Genomic DNA, 20,575 nt, shown 5'->3' on the forward strand with positions numbered 1-20,575 from the left:
AGAGAGAGAGAGAGAGAGAGAGAGAGAGAGAGAGAGAGAGAGAGAGAAAGATTCTGTGTTTGCCTTCGACAGAAACGAAAGCACGGGCGATAAAGAGAGAGCGAGTGAACGAGACAGAGGTGGAGGTAGAGCTAGCCGTTGTATGGAAGCGTCAGCACACACGTTTGTATGGTAGGTTGGCCGACAATAGGCATTGTGCACCCGCCATAACCAGGAACCGAACGCGACAGCACCACGCCGGCATTGTCCGAGTGTCAGCCAGCATCCTTCTCCTCTCTCGCTTTCCCTCACTCACCCTGGCTCACTCGCGCTCACCCTATATTTCGTTCATTTCGTTCCACTCTTCATAAATCCCTTCTTTTCTCATTTACTCGCTTACCACGACCCACGTCTTTTTAACAATTTGACCGAGCCGGGTCGGCACGGATACGAGTCGGACTAAGTTACCTATGGCTGCGATGACTCAGATTCGATCTGTATAGTGTTAAAGCATTTTACGAATCGCAAGTTTATCGTGACACAATCATACATGTGACTGATAATGCGATCTCAAAAGAGGGCGGAACCAAGCGGAGGCTGATAAAGACTTTCGGATATATAAAGGAAATTTTAGTGATCGAATATACAGTTTGGTGTGGTTCATATTAAAGTAAAGGTTCTAAAAGAACGTGACTTTTTCACACAGCAAGATGAAAGGTAATTCTTGTTTCTCTGGTGAAGTACGATCGGTATTTTATTTCGATATGTCGGAATCTGTTCGCAAGATTTTCATGTAACTCGTGTGATATCAGAAATTCTTGGCAAAAATTTAGTAATATAAATATCCAGGATAGAGTTTATGAAATTTTATCACTTGTCGTTAACTCTCGAATTTATTTTCACAATTTAGCCATACTTTCTGTCGCCCTTCTGATGTGCCTGGCTATGGTTTACTCTTATACCGAGGCGAATTTCGAATTAGACTGTCCAATTCCGAACAAAGAAAACGCAACTCTTCTTCCTCACCCGACCAACTGCAACAGTTACTTCGTCTGCGAGACTGGCGAACCGATCCCGATGACGTGTCCCAAGGGACTGCACTTCAACCCTAAACTCTCCGTTTGCGATTGGCCGTGGCGAGCGCACTGCAAAGCAAGAGGTTAATGGATTTATTCGTTATAATGACCAGCACGTCATTAATATAATCGTATAACATTACACGAACATTATCTTGTTGTACTATAGAGTCATCGCATAGCTTACACGAGCAATTTTTGCGTATACGCTATGTAACTAATAAACGTCTATCCATTATCTGAACTTATCTCGTGCTTATATTATGTAATTCAATTTCCCTTTATTACGTAAAATGGCACGGCGCTATCGATGCCAGATGAAGATTGATGAAGACTGCCCAATCTGACGATAACCGCTCGCGATAAGTCAATTAGTTCCGTAGTTTACGCAGCCAAGTATGTAACTCCATTAGCTATAGACATAGATAAATTTCATTTGGCTCGACGAGGCGCAACATACTTCACATACATATGTAAAAGAGGATTCCTGCGGTTAGCAATATACAAAGTGGACTACATGGGGAGTTACAAGCAATTTTCTCGAGAACCATAAAGGATACCGATCCGTTTTCCCGGTTTTTATATTTCAATGCGACCTTTTACATGATAGATGTGACACCGACCCCTCCAAAGAGATCCTCTATTTTTTTAAATGGTTAGGCATATAAATTTTGACTCTCTCTCTTTTTCTCTCATTTCCCTCGCAGAATCCAACATCAATACATCCGTTTACTATATACGATAAAAGAAAATTCCAATATGAAATAAAGATTATGTCTTTTGTAGTAGTCCTCTATAGTGAGAAAAGTATTCGTGATATTTGACGTGGGGAATCCTGCAAAATTATATATTATTTTAATTGCGCAAAAGTAATTCGACGCGTATATGTGTTGACAAAACATCGCAGCCGGATATCATTCGACATGAAGCATTTTGTAGATAGGCTCGAACGTGAAAGTTAACTTTGTTGGTGGAATACGACCTTCGTACCTCCGGGAGGTGCGTCGGATATTGGCGCTAACTCTCGCCTTTACGAGCGTAACGGAGAAACTATCTCGGCGCATTTCGAAACCGAAGGTAAGTGTTTGGCATCGAGATATATATCTCGCATCAAGTGATGGCGGAGATCTTGCCGTATAGCGCGATTGCACCCAGCCGCAATTTAACAGCAACAGTTTAACGGGCAGTTTGTATTGTCGAACCGACAAGTGCGTTTTACGGGGGATGTAACGCGCGGAAGCGAATGAACTTGGAATAGTAATTGCGCGCATATGGACGGGACGGGCGGGCCATGAAGAATTTACTACTTAATCGTTCGCGCTTTTCCGGAATTGCCGCGTTTAGAGGAACTCTTTCGCACAACGACGGCCATTTAGGGTAAGTACTTGGGAATCAGGTTAAAAACTCTTAAATATTTCTTCGTAGATACATAGAGTACGTTTCGTTCCGTGTACGTCTTTCAAATATAATAGACATTTGTTTTTTCACGTCCTTTACATTTTTGCAAGTTCGCATATCAATAATGAAAGTACAGATTGAATTAACACACTTCGTAAAATTCTGAATTTTTGAGAAATTGAGATGAATCGTATGCAGGGAGTAGAAAAAGCGAGAGGAGGAACGAGAGGAATGATGAGAGGAAGAGGAAGAGCAAGGAGAGAGGTGACAGGAGCGCGAGGAAAGACCTCATCACCAGAGCGGTGACACTTAAATTCCCTATTTCGTTTTGAGCTCAATGCTCCGACAGAGTTTGTCGCCTTCATCGTGTGCGTCGCTGCCATGTCGCTCTCCGTCCGTCAGTTAATGTCGTATTCTCCTTGTAAAAAGGAGAACGGGAGAAAGAGGCGCGCGAAAGGCAAGGAACGAACGAACGAACGAGAGAACGAGGAAACGAAGGAACGAACCGGCGGACAGAGAACTACGGCAGCAAACGGATCGAGACTTCTTATCGGTACGAGTCAGCTACCGGCTGCCAGCCAGCTCGCTTACGCGCATCTCGTATGTTCCTTTTCAACCCCCGTTTCTACTTCCTGTGCTCTTCTCGCGCTCGCCCGCCCGGGGTACCTTTTTCTTTCGTCACTTCCGCACCGGCTTCTCGCTTTACTTCTGCCGCTTCCCACCTTGACACCCCGCCGAAATGTATCCGGTCGGCGGGAACGGCGACGAGGGCCGCGCGCTGTTAATGGATTCTATTCTGTGTCAAATTGGAAACCGATTGGTTGCCGTCGTTGTCATAAGATGCGCCACGAGAGATAGGTGTGTACCAATGATCGATCCCGGGAACGTTTCATCGCTTCTCTCATCTTCGCCGGAGCGCGAGAAAACCTATAATTGCCGAGACACTGTCCTTTTGAATCCCGCTGGCAAATGTAGACGCCCGGGTGCTATTTACGATCGCGTTTATCGCACCGCCGCGGCGCTGCACGGATATAGACGCGCTTCTAACTGTGGCATAAAAGATCAAAGATAATGAGATATCGCGTGTTACGATTAACACGATTCTTCAGCACTGTCGCGCCTGAGCTATTACGCGCGGTGGCTTCTTGAAAGGCTGATAACGATACATCCTCGCGGGATTGTATTTACTTCTCGCGCAAAATATGTAAATACAAAGTTCATAATTATAAGTTCGTGTTACAGCGCGAACTGTGCATTTAACTTTTACTCATTCGCGCCGTTCTCCCGGCGCGTTCCTCGGAAAATAAAGGAAATTTGGAATACATAATCCGACGCTTAATTTATGCAGCTTGTTTTACCAGGTGGTACGTTCTGTCAAGGTGTTACGCGCGGCAGGAGGCGAGGGCAAATTAATAGCCAGACATTTTTCCAAGTAAGGAAGATAGAGAATGTAAAAGTGAGGAAAGAAAAGGAGGATCGCGCGTAAGAAAGAAAGAGAGAGAGAGAGAAAGAGAGAGAGAGAGAGACGCCACGGCGATTATAAAACGCTCAGATGGCGTGCAAAGAAAGCGAAGGTCTCCGTTGCATGAGACGTGCAGCAAGCTTAGGCTTTGCCCGTCAGCAGATTAGAGTTTTGTTGCGTGTCTCTTTGGACTTGTACATTTATTACACGGCTAGTAATGTTTATTGAGTAGTATTATCTCTTTTTAATCACCAACATTAAAGTACGTCTCTCTCCCTTTTCTCCTTTTATCTATGCTGTTAAAAATTGATGAAATTCGTGGTTAAAGAACGCGAATTAAAAAAAATTTAATAAAAGTGATCGAGCGATTTGAAAATCTCACACATCTTTCGTTAGTTAGGAATTTAATTTATGGATAGGAAAATTGCTTCAAGTAGACCCCATTGACTTAAGTGTCTTTGTTAAAGTTTAAGGATGTCAGTCGATTGCATATTATGCCGAAACATAAGCGCCTCTATTGCGCTTATGTTTCTGTTCTAATTCTAAATTCGTACAATCTACGTTAGTGAGAGTTTTAATCGAAAGAGTCGCGACTAACCCCCTCCCTCCTCTCCATCTTCTCTTCTCCCTCTACAGATAATAAATTATTACATATTCTGCGGGACATACCGGACGCAATCTGGCGCGCGACATAAAATGATCGGATACTTTGCACAATACATTTGTGTCAATAGGATTGTACGTGTGCGTGCTTTATTTATGATGCATGCGCATAGAATGTACGAAGCGCACAGAAGTTAAGAAGCGAGATACCATAAATCTGGAGCCTTGCGAAGTAACGTATTCCGAAGGAAGAATGTACCGCGAGCGCGATACAGGGATGCGATGTGTGTGACAGTAACATTGCGGATGAAATGGCATTTTCGCTCGGCACGGAAAAACCCACAGAATTACTTTGCGTAAGCACACGGACGATGAACATACCGTGGTGTATTATTTCGTAGCGTTCTTAGGCTACGTAGCGCAATTTCATGCGTTCGCGTGCGGTCAAGGTCGTGCAAATTGCAAATAGAAAATTTCTCTTTCCGATTTTCTAACAGCGTTGTCGCGGCTTTACGAGAAAGCAAAAGCGCCGATCGGCCGTTTCGCCAGATACGAGTTTCGTGAATAGAGTTTTTGGGCAATTTCCGCGAGAATACGGCTTTTTCAGAATTCCTCGATGACATGAGCTATCGGAAATACTATTTTTTGGAAGACACGATTTTACGGAAATGACAAAAAATTCTATTTTCCCATTGTACACGATAACACGCTCACGTCTGCGCCTCCATTCCTTTTCGGAGTGATTGTGTAAATTCATTTTGTGATCGGGTTATCAGAAAAAAATTCCACCTAGGCGTTCTCGGGCCTTTAAAATTCGCACATTCGGCCGAGATTATGAAGATTCGGCGACGTATTTTTCCTCGCGCCGCGTCGATCGACAGAGCGCAGGCATCTTTTTGTTCGTCATATTACGAGATGGAAAAGTAGAGTGGAAAGCGGGCCAAACGGCTGGCAGTCGTCTTCCGGGGGGTGTCCCCGAGGAAATCAAATTATCGATATATATGCGGGGTCGATGCGCACACGTAATGTATATATGACGGAGTGCAGGCCGAGCACAGGTGGCCGACTGATATTGGTTTTGCTTCCGGATTTTGCGGACACCCCTTATAGCAGTAGACGCAGGCGAGACTCGCCACGAAGGGCAATTACCCCACTAAATATTCACAAGTTCATTACGAGCGGAGTTGGACGCGCATTCACCCTCTTCCCCTTTGCTTCATTCTCTCGACCTTTACCTCTTGTCTTTACTTTCCCGTTCGACGAACGTAAGTAACATTCCCGAAATGCATTCAGCTCCCGAGAGCACTGCGTCGCCTCTGCGCCTCACGTCGCGAGTGAATGGTTGAGTTTTGATTTTGGAAGTTGCAAAGATCGTTCTTAGAATTAAATCTACTTTGCTCCTACTACGTTGTAGAATTCAAGATTTAACATAAGGTTACAATTTTTTTATTTCGATTCGGGTAATGAGAATAATATAAGAGTTTAGTTTGATAAAATCTTGAAGAGTATCACAGAAGTTTCATACATTTTTAATTTGCTGCTTTGATACCGTCATAAATGTCGCTGCCGCAGTACGGAAAACCGAGATATCTCATCGGCGCGGAGAACGACATTGAAAATTGTAAAATAACTCTCTTATCTCAATCAGATAGGGATTAACTTTATACGACTTTCGTGTATCAGGTTTTTATATGTCACCCTTTATATGCATACGTGGTTGAAAATCCAGAGGCCGCGGCCGTTCTCAGTGCGTTGCTCGAACGCGCTGCGAGGTTTCCTACAAAAAGCTCATAAAAATTTAATAGATCGTTCGACCCGAATGCAACGACGGGCTTTTTATGACTTATAAATGTTTCGTTTGACCGAAAACAATTTTCTCGCTCCGGAGATCACGGCGTAAACTCACCACGCGGCATCGATCAGCTTAATACCTCCTCTTGAAGGAACTGCCTTTAATCGATAAAAAATTCGTGTGCACAGCATTCGGAATTTATTCAATTCACGATATTAATTATCTTAACTGCGTAAGTCATTTTTAGCGTGGTAGCCACTTAGAGACAATCGCAATAATGTGCTAAGGTAATGTATGGCCAACTGTGCGAAATAACAAGCGTAACAGACGCGATGCAGAGCTATCAGTAGTCGCGGACGCATTTTCTTTTCTTTTATTCATTGACAACCTTAAGCCTTAATAAATGTGTAAAAATGGCGTAACTAGTAGAGAACAAACTGTTTTTCCTCAGAACAGAATTCTTTCCAATTTTTATCCTCACAGACATTTTAAAGTTTGTACAAATATTAAGATATATTGAAAAACTGTTTTAAATCTAAATATTGGGTCGTGTAATAAGTAATTTTGGGTACTTCAGGTAAAAAGGTAAAAAGGTAGAAAGTTATATTTTTATTTCGTCATAATTCACAATGTGTGTGGAAGATGGCAAAAAATCATAGACCGAAATAATGCATACATTGTTTCCTAAAATTAGAATGACATAAAAGTAAAATTGTTTTATTTTACTGAAAAATCCTGAAAAATCTGAAATTACTTATTATAGAACTCAATACACAATTACTATATATCTGAGGCTCATGAAAATCGACGAGAGATACTTTCATAAACATTCGCCTTTGTAAGTGAAGTTGATTATGTCGAAGTTAATATTATTAGACAGGAGTCGACGATGACATAGAGTGATTTCTGGCACGTCATATTTTACTCGGGATTTTCGAGAGGATCACACGTCAGCAATTCTGCGGGAACCCCGATTAAAATTCGACCGGTTATCGTCGATATGTCGCGTGGAAATTCGGATTTATGAACGGCGTTGAAAACAATTCCGCGGATTATTGAACCTTGAATCGATTGATCGACAGACGTGATATTAGAAATTGGTATTTTCTTTATAGGTAGCCGTTTTCGCGGCACGTGTATCACTTATCGATCATGAAAATTGATTAAACTGATTATCTTGATCATTACTACGAGAACCGCGGAGAATCTTACTTGCGCTATGATTTATTATATAATGACTTTTTCATTAATTATAGTACAAAATATTAATTATGAAACTTGTTTTCTTGTATAAAATAACAGACAATCATCTTGTAACTATTGCGTATTTCTGCGCTTCTACAGATTTTTTAAGTGTTTTCTAGATACTTTATGCTTACACAATCAGTTGATTTACTCACTAAGATATCTATAACAACAGATAAGACAACAGAGTAACCTTGAAACACATTCGTATATCTTACTCGTTTTACGCATAAAACAGTAACATTTTCAAGAGCAATTCAACGATAACATGATATAAATACGATAACAAGTATAAATAAATGTTCACTCAAATAATAATAAATTTTTAGAAAGCATTTTTAGTTACGGCGTTCTAAGCTTTACATTAGTCGATTAGTTTTTCCTCCATTGGTACCGTCGGATTGCGTGGCCGGATGCGAATAACATGTTTCATCGTCATAAAAGTATTCTCGCGCTACCAATGCAAATGAGATTAGTACCGAACACTTGAAAATTCCTTTCGATATTCGAGAATTAAGTTAGAGTCTCAGCATTCACAGGCTGTTTCCACTTTTGCCATTCGCGTGGAATCCGCGCTCATAATCCTATTGCATTACTTTATGAAGATATTGCGCAGATGCAAAAGGTGGAACTAGCCGCGCGAGGGCTGTAAAGGAAAGGGCGACGGAGTTCTGTTCTCCCTCGAACTCGATCTGGATTTACGATATTGGTTGCAACAGCACCTGAACCCAGACCAGCCAAGCTTGCTTTAAACTATCTCAGACCGGCTCCTTACTCCACGCTCACGCATACACACACACACACACACACACATACACGTCGAATCGATTTCTTTTATTTATCCCGCCGCTCCGTTATTACATTTTGCACCTTGAATATCCCTCGCCAGTTTGCATCGATGGAACGGCTCCCTTGAACAAAGATCTCGATTTCTCACACGTCACGCTAACTCATATTTGATATCGTTGATCAATCTCTTTGATACTGCCGACAGGTTATCACCCAGAGAATCGTTAATGTTATCAAGTTTAATGAAACTTGAATTACGCAAGTTTGTACACACGCGACAAATTCCTCGTATTCAATAACGTTGTAGATACTGTTTGAATCCTCCTCTCGTTTATGATTTCGCGACGCAAAGAGTTCTTTGGACTCGTGGTCGCGTGTTCCCGCGATTTCACCGCCAGCTTCGTCAGCGTAGGTGCATTTATATAACACGTGAGAGCTGTTTCCAATAGGTGAATTTATGTAGTATCAGATAGCGAAAGCAATATAAATGAGATTTTAAGTATACGTATCGCAGGTACATTGAGCGCGGATGCGGACACCCCGCGGCCGCCCTCTCGTTTTCTCCCTTTTAAGCATATTTTCTATTTCCACCGTCGAAAGCGACGCGATAAATAATCGAGGCATAAATCTCGTCGCATGGCACGGACGTATTCGATCCTCTAAACCGGCAGAGAACGACCGCGCTCTATTATTTTCTCAGCGCGAGCCGCCGACGCACATTCTTAGAAATTTCCGACTGTGTACTTTTGTATACGTACATATATTTCGAATGTGTAATTCGAGCACGTAATCACGTGACCCCGGTGCGTGTAAAATTTCTCGTTAATAACAATGCGTAACGAGCCCCGCGTCCTAACAAGACTGCATTAATCACTACGAATTATTCTTCTGCCATTGTTAAGCAGATAATTTCATGTAAATTACGCAAATATTAAATTTATTTCGTCAATAATTAAAAGCGCAATGCAATAGCGTTTGTTGTTTGAGCGTGTGCCCGTGAGAGTGCGTATAGTGCACGCGCCGCTCGAATGAATAAAATGAGCGCGTATCAAAATACATTGCGGAGTAAATCATACCGAAACACTGAATAAATGCATAAATGAGAGAGCGCGGTTAAACGCTGAATAATTCGAGGTAATTTCGAGACGAAAAACTTTCATTTGCGTGAAAAGGCTTTTGGAAGTAAGTAAGGGCGGATTGTTGTTAGGAGCTACGGGGCTGGCAGCCAAGCCGCTGGTGTGAATTTCATTAAAAGCAGCGAATGGGCGGAGAACGAGAAAGAGAGAGAAAGAGAGAGAGAGGGGGGAGGGGACAAGAGAGAAAGAGAGCGCGCGGTTCGCGCGCGAACAGAAACGAATGAATTTATAGTTTTTAATATTTGTTCATTGTACTGTCTGGACAAAGACGAAAGGATCCATGAAGTGTGCCGGAGGGGCACAAACGGGGATGTAAAGCATCTTTTCTTGCAACTGTTTATTATTCGAGTTTCTCCCTAAAAGCGTCGTTCTCTCGCCAGATGGAAGATTAGTGCTTTTATATCGTGGGCCGTAAGCGTCCGACGTAAACGCGAGATCGAGCCTTTCGCTATTGCCGGTGATAAGTTTCGACAACCCCGGGAAAATATCGTAATGAAAAGATGCAACGCGGTAAACGAGGAAACGTATAACACAGCCCGAGAAAAGTGTCGAGATTACGTGCACTCGTTGCACTTAGGTCTGTATTAAATAATGTCGCACATATTATGTGAGTCAAATGAAAAACTCAAATCCAACTTCAAATTCAAATCTGAGGTTTGTATCAATAGTCGTTACTTGAAACTTATCTCAGATGAGATACTCAGATTTTTATTCAGAATCAGATCCAAGTTTTTCAATTAAATTATAAGTATGACATTTATATATCTGTCATCGCGATATTCAACTGAAAAAGTCTCATCTTACTCTAAATTGAAATCTGAGTATCTCACGTGAGACGAGTTTTAAGGAATAACTATTAATACGTGCCTGAGAATCTTACTTAAGATAAGTTTCGAGTAACGATTATCAAGGCAGATTTTGATGTGTTTTTACCTGCCGTCGAAACGAACCTACATGAAACAAAAAAAGTACAAACGAGAGGACGGTTGTTTTGAAACACTCGATTCTCCAAGTTAAGTAGCCATTCGACGGGACAAAATTCCAAAGATAGTCGTTGGTCAATGGCCTCTCTGCAGTTGAATGGATGATACAAGCGGTCGAAGCGATGTTGAAGGACGTGATATAGGACTGGCGTTGAAGGACAAAGAGAGGCGGCGGGTTGGCAGCGGGAGCAGGAGACGGAGACACAGGTTGGTTTTCGAGGACCCGGCAGAACGTTGCGTCGGTACTGTCGATGAATAGAAAGGTAATGAATCGCACTGGACACCAACACGGAAGAGGCGAGGCAATTCTAGGCATTTGGCTGGCCTCCTGCCTAAAAAATGTATACATATATACGCCTGGGCACACATACACACACACACGCATACATATAAACGTATACTATGTGTGTACGACCTCTCAATTCACTTGTTATCTATATTTCCGGCGACGGATGCGATGGATGGACGTAAACCGATCACGATAATAGCGCATTAAAATTAATAGTATTCGTCCTTCAGATCTCTTCGATTTCACTTGATTTTTCTGTTTATTGTTGCGACACTTGTGTCAATATATCGTATATATTATATATGGTGTAATTAGTTGAAATTAGTTGTAATAGATATTTTCAGCGTCCCCTTCCTTTTCGTATATTTATTCTACTTTCATGCTTTGAGTCTCCCTTATTTAATCGCCCGTGCCTGGCAGTGACAGCTGCGCGCTTGGAAATATAATTTATATGGGATAGAGTCACTTGATTTACTTATGTTTGTCAGGAGCATGAGACCTGTGTTAGCACTTTCGACGAGAGATTATGATAGAAAATCAACGCTCGCGCAATTAATAAGAAATACATCCATTTATTAAACAGAAGCGACCAAAATAGTTTACTCCAACAAAATTGTATTCATTTTTTCAAGCTAGCTTTGCGAATAATTTTGCCACTGTGAAATATTCGTATCATCGAATAAATAAAAATTTGTCGCCCTAAGTACTTCTCTTATACTTTTTCTTATCCTTTCCGTTATTCTATATAAACTCGCTATAACTTGAATCACTAACATATTTTTGAGAAGGGGCCAAGTTGTTAAAATTCCAAGCCCTGGTGGCAATCTGTGCTTGTCATTTTATGGATACAACCGATACATTTTGCCAGCTTCTTTGTAACTATCCTCTCTCCACATTCCACGCTGCTTATCTCGACACGGAGGAGAGCGCGATCGATCGAATTCGGGATTACAGGTACGAGGAAAATCACTTTGCAACGAGGTCGATGGAAGAGAAGCGCCTCGAGCAACCTTCCAGAAATAACCGAATCATTTAGATTTCGAGGATGGCGGAGGATGGGTGTGCTCGCCGGGTTGTTACAGAGCCTTCCAGAGCGGCGGGAAGATGTTGCGTGGATCGACGAGCGTGCAGGGATGGGTGATGGGAGAGTAGGAGAGAAAAAAACGCCGATACTTTTATCGGTACTGGCGGCCCCGAAGCGCCCACGATCAGGTCTTCAAGGCGTTTTTACTCTGATCGAGATAGACGAACTTGCATATCTCTGACGTATGTGCAGAGTGAAACTTTTCGCTCGACTTCGAACTCGGTGAAGCCGATACTAAATAGCTTCGTCTTACGCAATAAAAGAACGATTATTGATTAATTTGCGCAGCTAAAAGTTGCACTGCTTGCGAAGATCCATATTGAGCGTTATATTTGCAAATTTAAATACGTTCCGAGAGAGCTCAAGTCGAAATTATGATTCTATTTTTGACTTCAGTATTCTATATGTAACGCGTTTTAATATTCTGAAGCCTACTTATTTTGATTCTACTTAACCTACCAACTGTACCGGGAGATCTTCTTACTAGTAGCATTTTGTGCGTCTTCCTGGAGGCGTTTTCTGCCATTTGCCATGCATTAAATGGAATTCCAATTTCCATGTGCAGAGGAGACCAGAGCTAGATGTCCTGTATATATTTCCGAATTTCCAAATTACAACTTCTCAGACAACTAATGGTTATGACTAACAATACAAACTTTATTCACTCACGATGGAGAATATTAATACAAAATTTCGAGAGACTCGACAATTTACGAGTACTCGTACTTTGTTACTATTAAATCAATTTTTCTTTATTTTCTAACTATAATATTACACTTAATTTTAATAGAACTCAGAAGAAAGTATCTAAAAGGACTATTTTGCGATTTTATATTCACTGTTTCTTTCAAGATAAATACTAAACAAAGCACATATGGGCAACATATCTCTGGGGCCATGTAGACACGGTCTTTCCTATTACATATACACTTAGAAAATTCAGGTCCAAATTAAAGCTTGGGAGTTTCGGGTTCAAATTTCGACTCGGGAGACACGGACAATTTATTGACTCCGCGCGAGCTATTGGTCCGGCTCGTGCAATCTGTACTTTTCTGTCATCTCGTTACGGGTACGGGTCTCATATAGCTTGTCCGTGCGAAATGAACCGCGAAACTTTTAATCAGATCCTCCGGAAACACGTTTGGTCGCTTCAGAGCGAGATCGCGGCGACCGTGTCCCTTCTGTCCGAATATCGCGCAGTTCGGAACTACCTGCTGCGAAACCTGTCTTATATGATAATCGGTAATCCGCGCGCGTCTCCTCGCGCGTCGCATTCCAATGTGGCCCTGGTCGTTACAACGCGACAGCCGATCGTACGTGGGCAGTTCTGTGCATAAAAAGCGCGCAGTCGCTCGCAGGCAATTACCCCGGTCTCTAATTGGCATATAGCGTATCGCGGCGTTGCGTGTATTATTTGCGCTGTATCCAACGTGTACGAAAACCGTATGGATAGCTCGTTGCGAGCCATTACTTTGGAATTTAATTGGCGCACGTTGTGGAACAACGTTGTAGTTACACCTTGCTGTGGAACCGCGCGGCATGCACGATCAATACCGGTTGGATAAAGGGTACCGGTTATGACAGTAATTATTTGCTAAAACGACGCACTTTTATGTCACGCCGGTGACCTGGTATTGCAGTTCAATTGATGCGGAATGTAGCGAATCTGGTTCTGATATTGACCGTAACGCCCCGGCGCGATTCACCTCGAGAATATCATCGACGCCGCTTATTAATGCGACCGCGAACGAGTTAGTTCGTAACGGTCTCGTAACTTGGTGCGCCGCGCGTCGCTCTTTCCTTTTACACGCACAAGCACACACATACACGCATGAAATAACGCGCGTAACCCGAATTTGACCTTCGCGCTGAATAATTCTGCAAGCTTACACGTTGCCCGCGCCTGGCTAATGAAGGACCTGCCGTGTGCGCGGCGGCTGGGATTACTCTCCGGGCGTATTTGGAAATAGTAGCGCGGCCTTAAAAAAGAACATGTGCGTGCGCTTTCCAGGTAAAAGTCACGTACGTTTTATCTCGCCGCGTCTGCACACACATTCGCACCCCTAAAACGAAGTGAATGACAGGCGTTGCCTGCCGAGAGACCCATTTTAGATACAGTCCATAATGCGAGCATTCAAACACACCGCGGCGCAGCCATTTTTCATTACTACTTTTTGCTTTCTGGTTCGGGGGGAGTTCGGGGGCCAAATGTTATGCACGACCTCGTACCATCTACACAGTAACGCGACGTTATAAAAACCCCATAAAAGCCTGTTTCCCGGTGGGCGGAGTGTGGGCGGCAGTATCCGACAGCTCCCGTCCCATATCCGCGGCTTAACCATCATCAGATATTATGTATTTTCATAATATTTTACACCTGTGTGTCGTATCGTGCCGTCGTCGTCGTCCTCGTCGTCGTGGTCGTTGTGCGCACCAGGGTGTAGTCAGCTCCGTACACACCAGGGTGCAGTCAACCCCGTGCGAGAGTCGCGATATTGTCGCAGTCGGCGAATCAGCACGAAAAAGTTGCCCGGAAATTATATTACTTACTCCACGACGATTTTTATCACTGTTACGCATTTATTTATTCCCAATGTGTTGTCTGTGTTGTTCAAATAAAAAGGAACGATATTTTTGGAAATAAATGAATATACGAAACAAAGGAAGAAACAATAGGAAAAGAAAATGCGACGGGTTTCTCTTTTACATAGGTTTCCCGTTATTTGCGTAATAATACCTTTCGTCTGGGTTTGTAACGTACTTAGTGTAGCAAGTAAAAAGCTCACGTGTGCGCATATGCATGTATTCGTTAACTTTAGGTTATATGTCGGAAGAAGAGCGTAAAAAGGTCGCAGGATGACGTAATTCACGCTTTTATCGTTTGCGTTACGGCTAACATGGGAGCTCTTAACGGCGTTCCGCTTCGTTTTATCGTTAATGTGTTCATCCATGAGTTGTTTAATAATAAAATCGTACATGGAAATATGCTTTCAGGGACAAACTATTTGCAATAAGGAGACCAGCACTGCGTTAAATTTGACATAAAACGATTTAAATCATCGGTGTTTTTATGTAATGAGCATGCGAGTATCGTGTATGTAAATGTAAAATTTTAATGAAACATTAAATATATCGATTATCATGAAACACTATTGACTCGCACCGCGGTAATATTTTCACGTGTGCACATTCGAAAAACTTAACACGTACCCCGCTGCACGCAAAACTCGCAATATTTAAAATGTGTAATTTTAATACGCGAACATAATTTTACATATAGCGTCTCGTAATGTTCGAACAATTCAGAGCATGGATACCTCGCGTAACCGCCAATTCATGTGTAAAGCCATTAAGGAAAACGTGATATGCAGTCGTATCAGGAAACGAATCTTTACGAGTGCAATATCAGTCTTGTCTAAATTGTAGCCTATGACGCCGTGTTTGAGCTTTTCCATAAGTCACTTCTCGTTATTAGTGATACTCATCTACACAGTTTATGAATATTCCGTGTAAAGCCATTTTCGGATACTTACGAAATAATGAGACTGTGACGCGGTAACGATTATTCGTAATCGTTTTACGATCTTGAAGATAACGCGACTATTTGTCGCGACCGTGAGAGATACGAGCGAATTGTTTTCTTAATGACGAACCTAATTAATCAGTCTGCTCGATACGTCAAGTCCGTTTTTATCAAGCTAGATAACATCACTTTATGGAATACACCGTCCTAGATTGCAACTAAAATTTATATACGATTAAATGTTTCAATCAAATTAAATTAAAATTTCGATTAGTTAATAGTTAAGATTAAATAGAATCAAAAGACGTAGGTTTCAGAGTATCAAAATAGTAGTTGAAAGGAATAATAAGGCTGTAAATAGAACGAAAATTTTGACTCGGGATTGCCTTCGGTTATTGCAAGCTTCTAGTCAGCGAATTGCAGGTGCTTTAAGCGCATCTTGATTATTCAAGCGTTAAAGCATCAGCGATGCAACTCTTCAACATTAAAGATGTTATCTGTGTCGCTTCCTTCCGCGTTCGATATCTCGGAATATCTGTTTTAGCACGGAAATGCGAGAGTCTTCGTGCGGTTCTTCGCGCCAAACGATCCGCTTTAAACTCTCAACGCGGAAAAAAGCCGTGACGGCAAGGTAGGCGAACTGTTTTGCTTACGCTCTACGGTAAGCGGCGGCTATAAAAACTAGCAAAGGTGGAAGTAGAAACGAGATCGACGAGATTCCCTAGCTTGAAGCTCGCGCGAGCCAGTGCTTTTGAAGGTGCGAGATAGTACGGAGTACACGGCACGGAATGGTGGATGACGGTGTCCCCGGAGGTGGGGTTAGTCATAAACGACGTGAATCGGAAGAAAAACTGCTAAACGAAAATGCCCGCCCCGGAAGATCGGGACGGACGATCTAATGGGGAAAATAATGGATTTTCGGTAGTAAAGATCGCCTGGCCAGATTTCGGTCCGTCCGGCCTTGCCCATCTTACTGCACGATTTCACTCTTCTCGCACCTAACGGAACGCAGACGAAACTGGGGCGAGTCGTATAGCCGAGTAAAACTTTATTTCACCGACAGCACGATATTACGGGAAACCCCGTGACTTTTCATCGATTAGCACACTTAAACAAATATTCGTTAAATATTTCCGCGAGCGGCCAGCAGCTTTGGCTTATACGCGAGTTGTAGTCGCGACAAATATTGGAAGCACTTCCTTCCACAGAGGATTGCGTTCGAAACGTAGGTCGTTTCGGATTGTTTAGGGGTGTCAGTATTAATTTGACACTCGACGATGAATTTCGGATTGTTCGATCTACGTGTCTTTTTATCGATCTTACACGTACGAACGACGACACCGAAGCGAATGACAATTTCGCAGCTAATACGGTCGCTACACAGGACCGATGCTACCAAAACCAACTTAGCGTGCGCTCGTCATTCAATTTGCAATGCACGTTGCAATCAGATCGGCCAGCTTACTGACTTTAATAACCCACAAAATGTCACACAATATATACAGGAATTTTTGTACGGCTAAATTAATATTCAACACACAGCAATTCGCACAATCGGAAATACGATAAGGGTAGGGATTACCCTATTATCCCTTGTATAGTGGCTTCCTGGTCGCTTCCGTGAGAGGAAGTTTCAGATTCAACCGTCCTCCAAATTGACCGGACGGATTATCGAAGCTTCCTACGGACTAATTGATTGTTTGCAAAATTTTATGCAGGTCTCGCGCAGGAGAGGGTGGATTTACTATCTGCCGACACGCCAACTTCGTCGAGTGCGTCGTGTGGATTCCACCGTGAGGGTGTACGCGACTCAGTGTATTTTCGACGCGATGCGCGTGTAGTCGCATTTGTGCCGGTAGGGAAGAGGAGGGGGGAAGAGGGAGAAGAGAGAGAGAGAGAGAGAGAGAGAGAGAGAGAGAGAGAAAAAATAAATTTTGCGGCACAGAGCACTCCAAGCGCGCGAAAGTTTCTTTCCCGTCTGGAGGTCTCTATGGAATGTTACGTCGCGTGACGTAGTTACCGTAGCGGTATTTTATTCCGAAATTTTTCTGAGGTGGCTTTTTAAGCTTGCGGCCTGTGCTCCACAAAACTCGAATACTCCGACGTTTAGTTTTTACCACGCGATACGTTGCCAGCGCTCTTCTTATTTTATTCATTTCCCGCATTCGCTTTTCAGACCGACGTCCACGATGCGGTCTGAACTATGGAAAACATGTTTCGCGCATTAATTACGGAAGATAATCACGATATAATTATTCGACGCGAATAGATCTCGGTCCTCAATTGTTGCTATTAGCATAACATAATGGACATATAACATATGAAAGTGCTAGTTTTATTATATATAGTAACGCGCGATGTTTTCATATAATGCAATCCTGTACTATTCGCATTTACGCTCCTCTATGCATATTTCAAATAATAAATGACTATTATAACTTACTATATATATATCTGAACGATAGCAAAACATATTGATGAATAAACAATTGTCTGAAGCAAGTCTCGCACAGAGGATGCGTTAAAACGGATTCGCGCGCAATGAAATTTTACAGGACGCGCCTTGCAACGATTGTTTATAACATTTTTTCTCTCGCTGTACGTTGTTACGTTGCGCCCTTCAACGCACGCAAGTTTGATTCCGTTGCATCGACGCGTAGTTCGACGTACAAAGCGGGGGTGATGTAACGTGAGCGTAGGGGAATACGAGAGGGAGTATACAGCAGAACGAGGAGAGGAACCCTGGTAGCATGCAGTCTATCAGAGATTAGCGGCTCGATCCATTAGGGAGTGATTTAGCTCGACGGTCCCCGAGCACTCTCCGCCACCGTTCAGACAGCACCATACTAGCCACGCCATACTTCCACGCATCGCCACACCATCACCGTCAACACTAGCACGAATCCCGTGTATGGATGTGTGCATATCTGATCCTAAGCCGTATAGTTGACGGCTATTGTATAACAGGGCTCTCTCTCCTTATATTATAAAATCCAGCCGCGCCAAAGCGCGCACTATGAATTTTCTTACTGATATCACGTTGCGAGACTCAAAGAAGTACGTCTCTTTGCTGAAAATAAAATTTAATATTCTGAGTATAGGGATTTGTAATAAAAAAGCTCAGAGATACCTAAAATAGATGAATACGCATGCACGAGTGTTTTTAGTAATCTTTTAAAATTTTTAAAATATTTTTTGAAGATCCTTTAAATATTTTGGAAGATAACCATGTGATGGTGTCATTTCTTTTGACATACTCTATGTAATTAAGACAACCAATTATGAGGTGGAGTATCTCAAGCCGACATTTCGTTGGAAATGCTGCGAAGCGGTTTAATGGAAACTGGTCTCGTGCGTCTCCCCGGAAGCGCTACGAATCTCCCTCTTCATGCGTTCTTTATTTATGGTCGAAAAGACGCTAACGAGTTCTGGCTTGCGAGAGCAAAGAGTGAAATTTAGTACACGGCGGACCGAATGATCGAGGGCGCGTATAGAGCGGAGGAGCCTGGCGGTTGGGTCCCAGGGGCGCGATGTGTCGTGCCTAATTACAATGGCCAACGTTTCTCTCTGTCCAAATACAAACAGCGAGGCTAATGCGCGCCATCACCGAAACGCGGGACCGCCGCCGGATCGCACCTTACACCGCTCTGTCAATATCTGTCGATATTGCTGGCCGTTAGGAGCTCGGCTGTATCTACTGCCGGCGGGGGCGGCCGATTGCCTACAACGGCGAAACGAATGATAGCATATAGCGCACACTCCCATTCCGGTAGGCTGATTTACGCCGGTCCCTGTTTAGAGAGTTTTCTCGAGTTCTTTGGCGCTTGGAGGCGCGGAACGTACAGACTTTATCCTCAACATAAATTAACCGCACCGCCGTAGTTTGCCGTTTGTCTTGCGCACTACTTAACTAACGAATGATGATGGTTATTCTTTCGTTCGCGTCCCGGTAATATCGTGATAATGTATCGCCCGTGGAAAAGAGACGATCGAGCGAGTACAACAGCAAGGTTGTTTAATCAAAAGTCCAGCAAAGTGTATACGCGCAATATTCCAATAAGTACATTGTGCTCATCTTGATATTTAAATGCTGGTTACGAATCATGTGCGAGCACATGGAAGTATAATAATCGTGACGTTTTACGTTATTATCTTCATAAACATATGCTGTGCTGCGAACGGCAACGTACAGTCCGCGGCTGAAAGCATTTCGTGATGCGTTCGTAATGCCCTACAATGCGAACCGAGTAATCCGCAAGTTATAATAAAAAATACGTTACGCTGTAGTCGAAAACGGCGTTTCAACGGACAATGAAGTTAAGGTAGGCGGGAATAACGGGGATATAGCGAGGGAATATCTTTTTGAAATGCGAGCCAATTTTCATTGTCCAGATTAATGGACGCCGCAAATGAATGGCGCCAAATATCGCATATTTTCCGAATAATGTGCAGCGCTCGTAAATAATAACAGATCCTAGCTATTTTTTATGTAAAAATAGCCGTTGGATCAAAGAGTGTTACAGAACGTTTTGGAGAGATTACCGAAACACACACATACACACACAGCACTCTCCAGCAAAGTCCAACCCGAACGTTACATTGCACGGAAGAGATGCAAATTCGTAGCGATATTCAGAAACGTGGGAAAGAACCCGGAACGCTTCATCTCGACTAAATCATACGCCGTTGTAACAAGGATATTGCCGCGTTTGTTGAAACAAGTTTATTCTTTTCTCATTTCTCTCGCAAGTTTCGTTGTCTTCGACGGACTAGTATAAACGAAGACAACGTTATTGCATTAAAGTAATTGAAAGCCTAATTGCAGCCTCATTAAACGAGTTTGCGATAATTTTCGAGCTCCTAACTCGTGAAATTGAACGTTCGACGCTCGGGTCCGGCTCGAGACGTTATCCATCGCGTCCCCTCGCGGCACGAAACAGTCCCAAGACATCGCGCCAAGTTACAGGAAATTCAACGTGTAAGTAAACACGATTTCAACGTGGCGATTTCGATGACGGAATTTTATTGCCCGTGCCGCGGCCACCGCGGAGTCGCCCAGGTAAACGCAGGACAGCCAATTACCACCGAGAGCAATTACCGGGAGCAATTAACGCAAAAGTTACAATAAGTAATTAGTACCTCCGCAAGTACCTGCTTGTAATTAACTTACGTGCAGCTGCGTTTTCCCATTATCACCTATTTTTCGACGTTAAGCC

The 20,575-nt window shown here is 42.9% G+C and overlaps 2 protein-coding genes across 2 annotated transcripts in view; both read left to right on the forward strand.

Moving 5' to 3' along the window:
• LOC116844649 (nucleolysin TIAR-like) overlaps positions 1-20,575 on the forward strand; it is a 106,319-nt gene that overhangs the window by 70,187 nt on the left and 15,557 nt on the right. The window lies entirely within an intron of this gene.
• Positions 529-1,303, forward strand: LOC116844665 (peritrophin-1-like). The gene is made up of 2 exons (XM_032816519.1): positions 529-696; positions 890-1,303. The coding sequence occupies exons 1-2, from the start codon at positions 690-692 to the stop codon at positions 1,141-1,143; spliced, it is 261 nt and encodes an 86-aa protein (XP_032672410.1). The 5' UTR covers positions 529-689; the 3' UTR covers positions 1,144-1,303.

The sequence above is a fragment of the Odontomachus brunneus genome, unplaced genomic scaffold (assembly GCF_010583005.1).
Source record: "Odontomachus brunneus isolate Ranch 3 - 2012 unplaced genomic scaffold, Obru_v1 Obru_scaffold_044, whole genome shotgun sequence".
Classification (NCBI taxonomy): Eukaryota; Metazoa; Arthropoda; class Insecta; order Hymenoptera; family Formicidae; genus Odontomachus; species Odontomachus brunneus.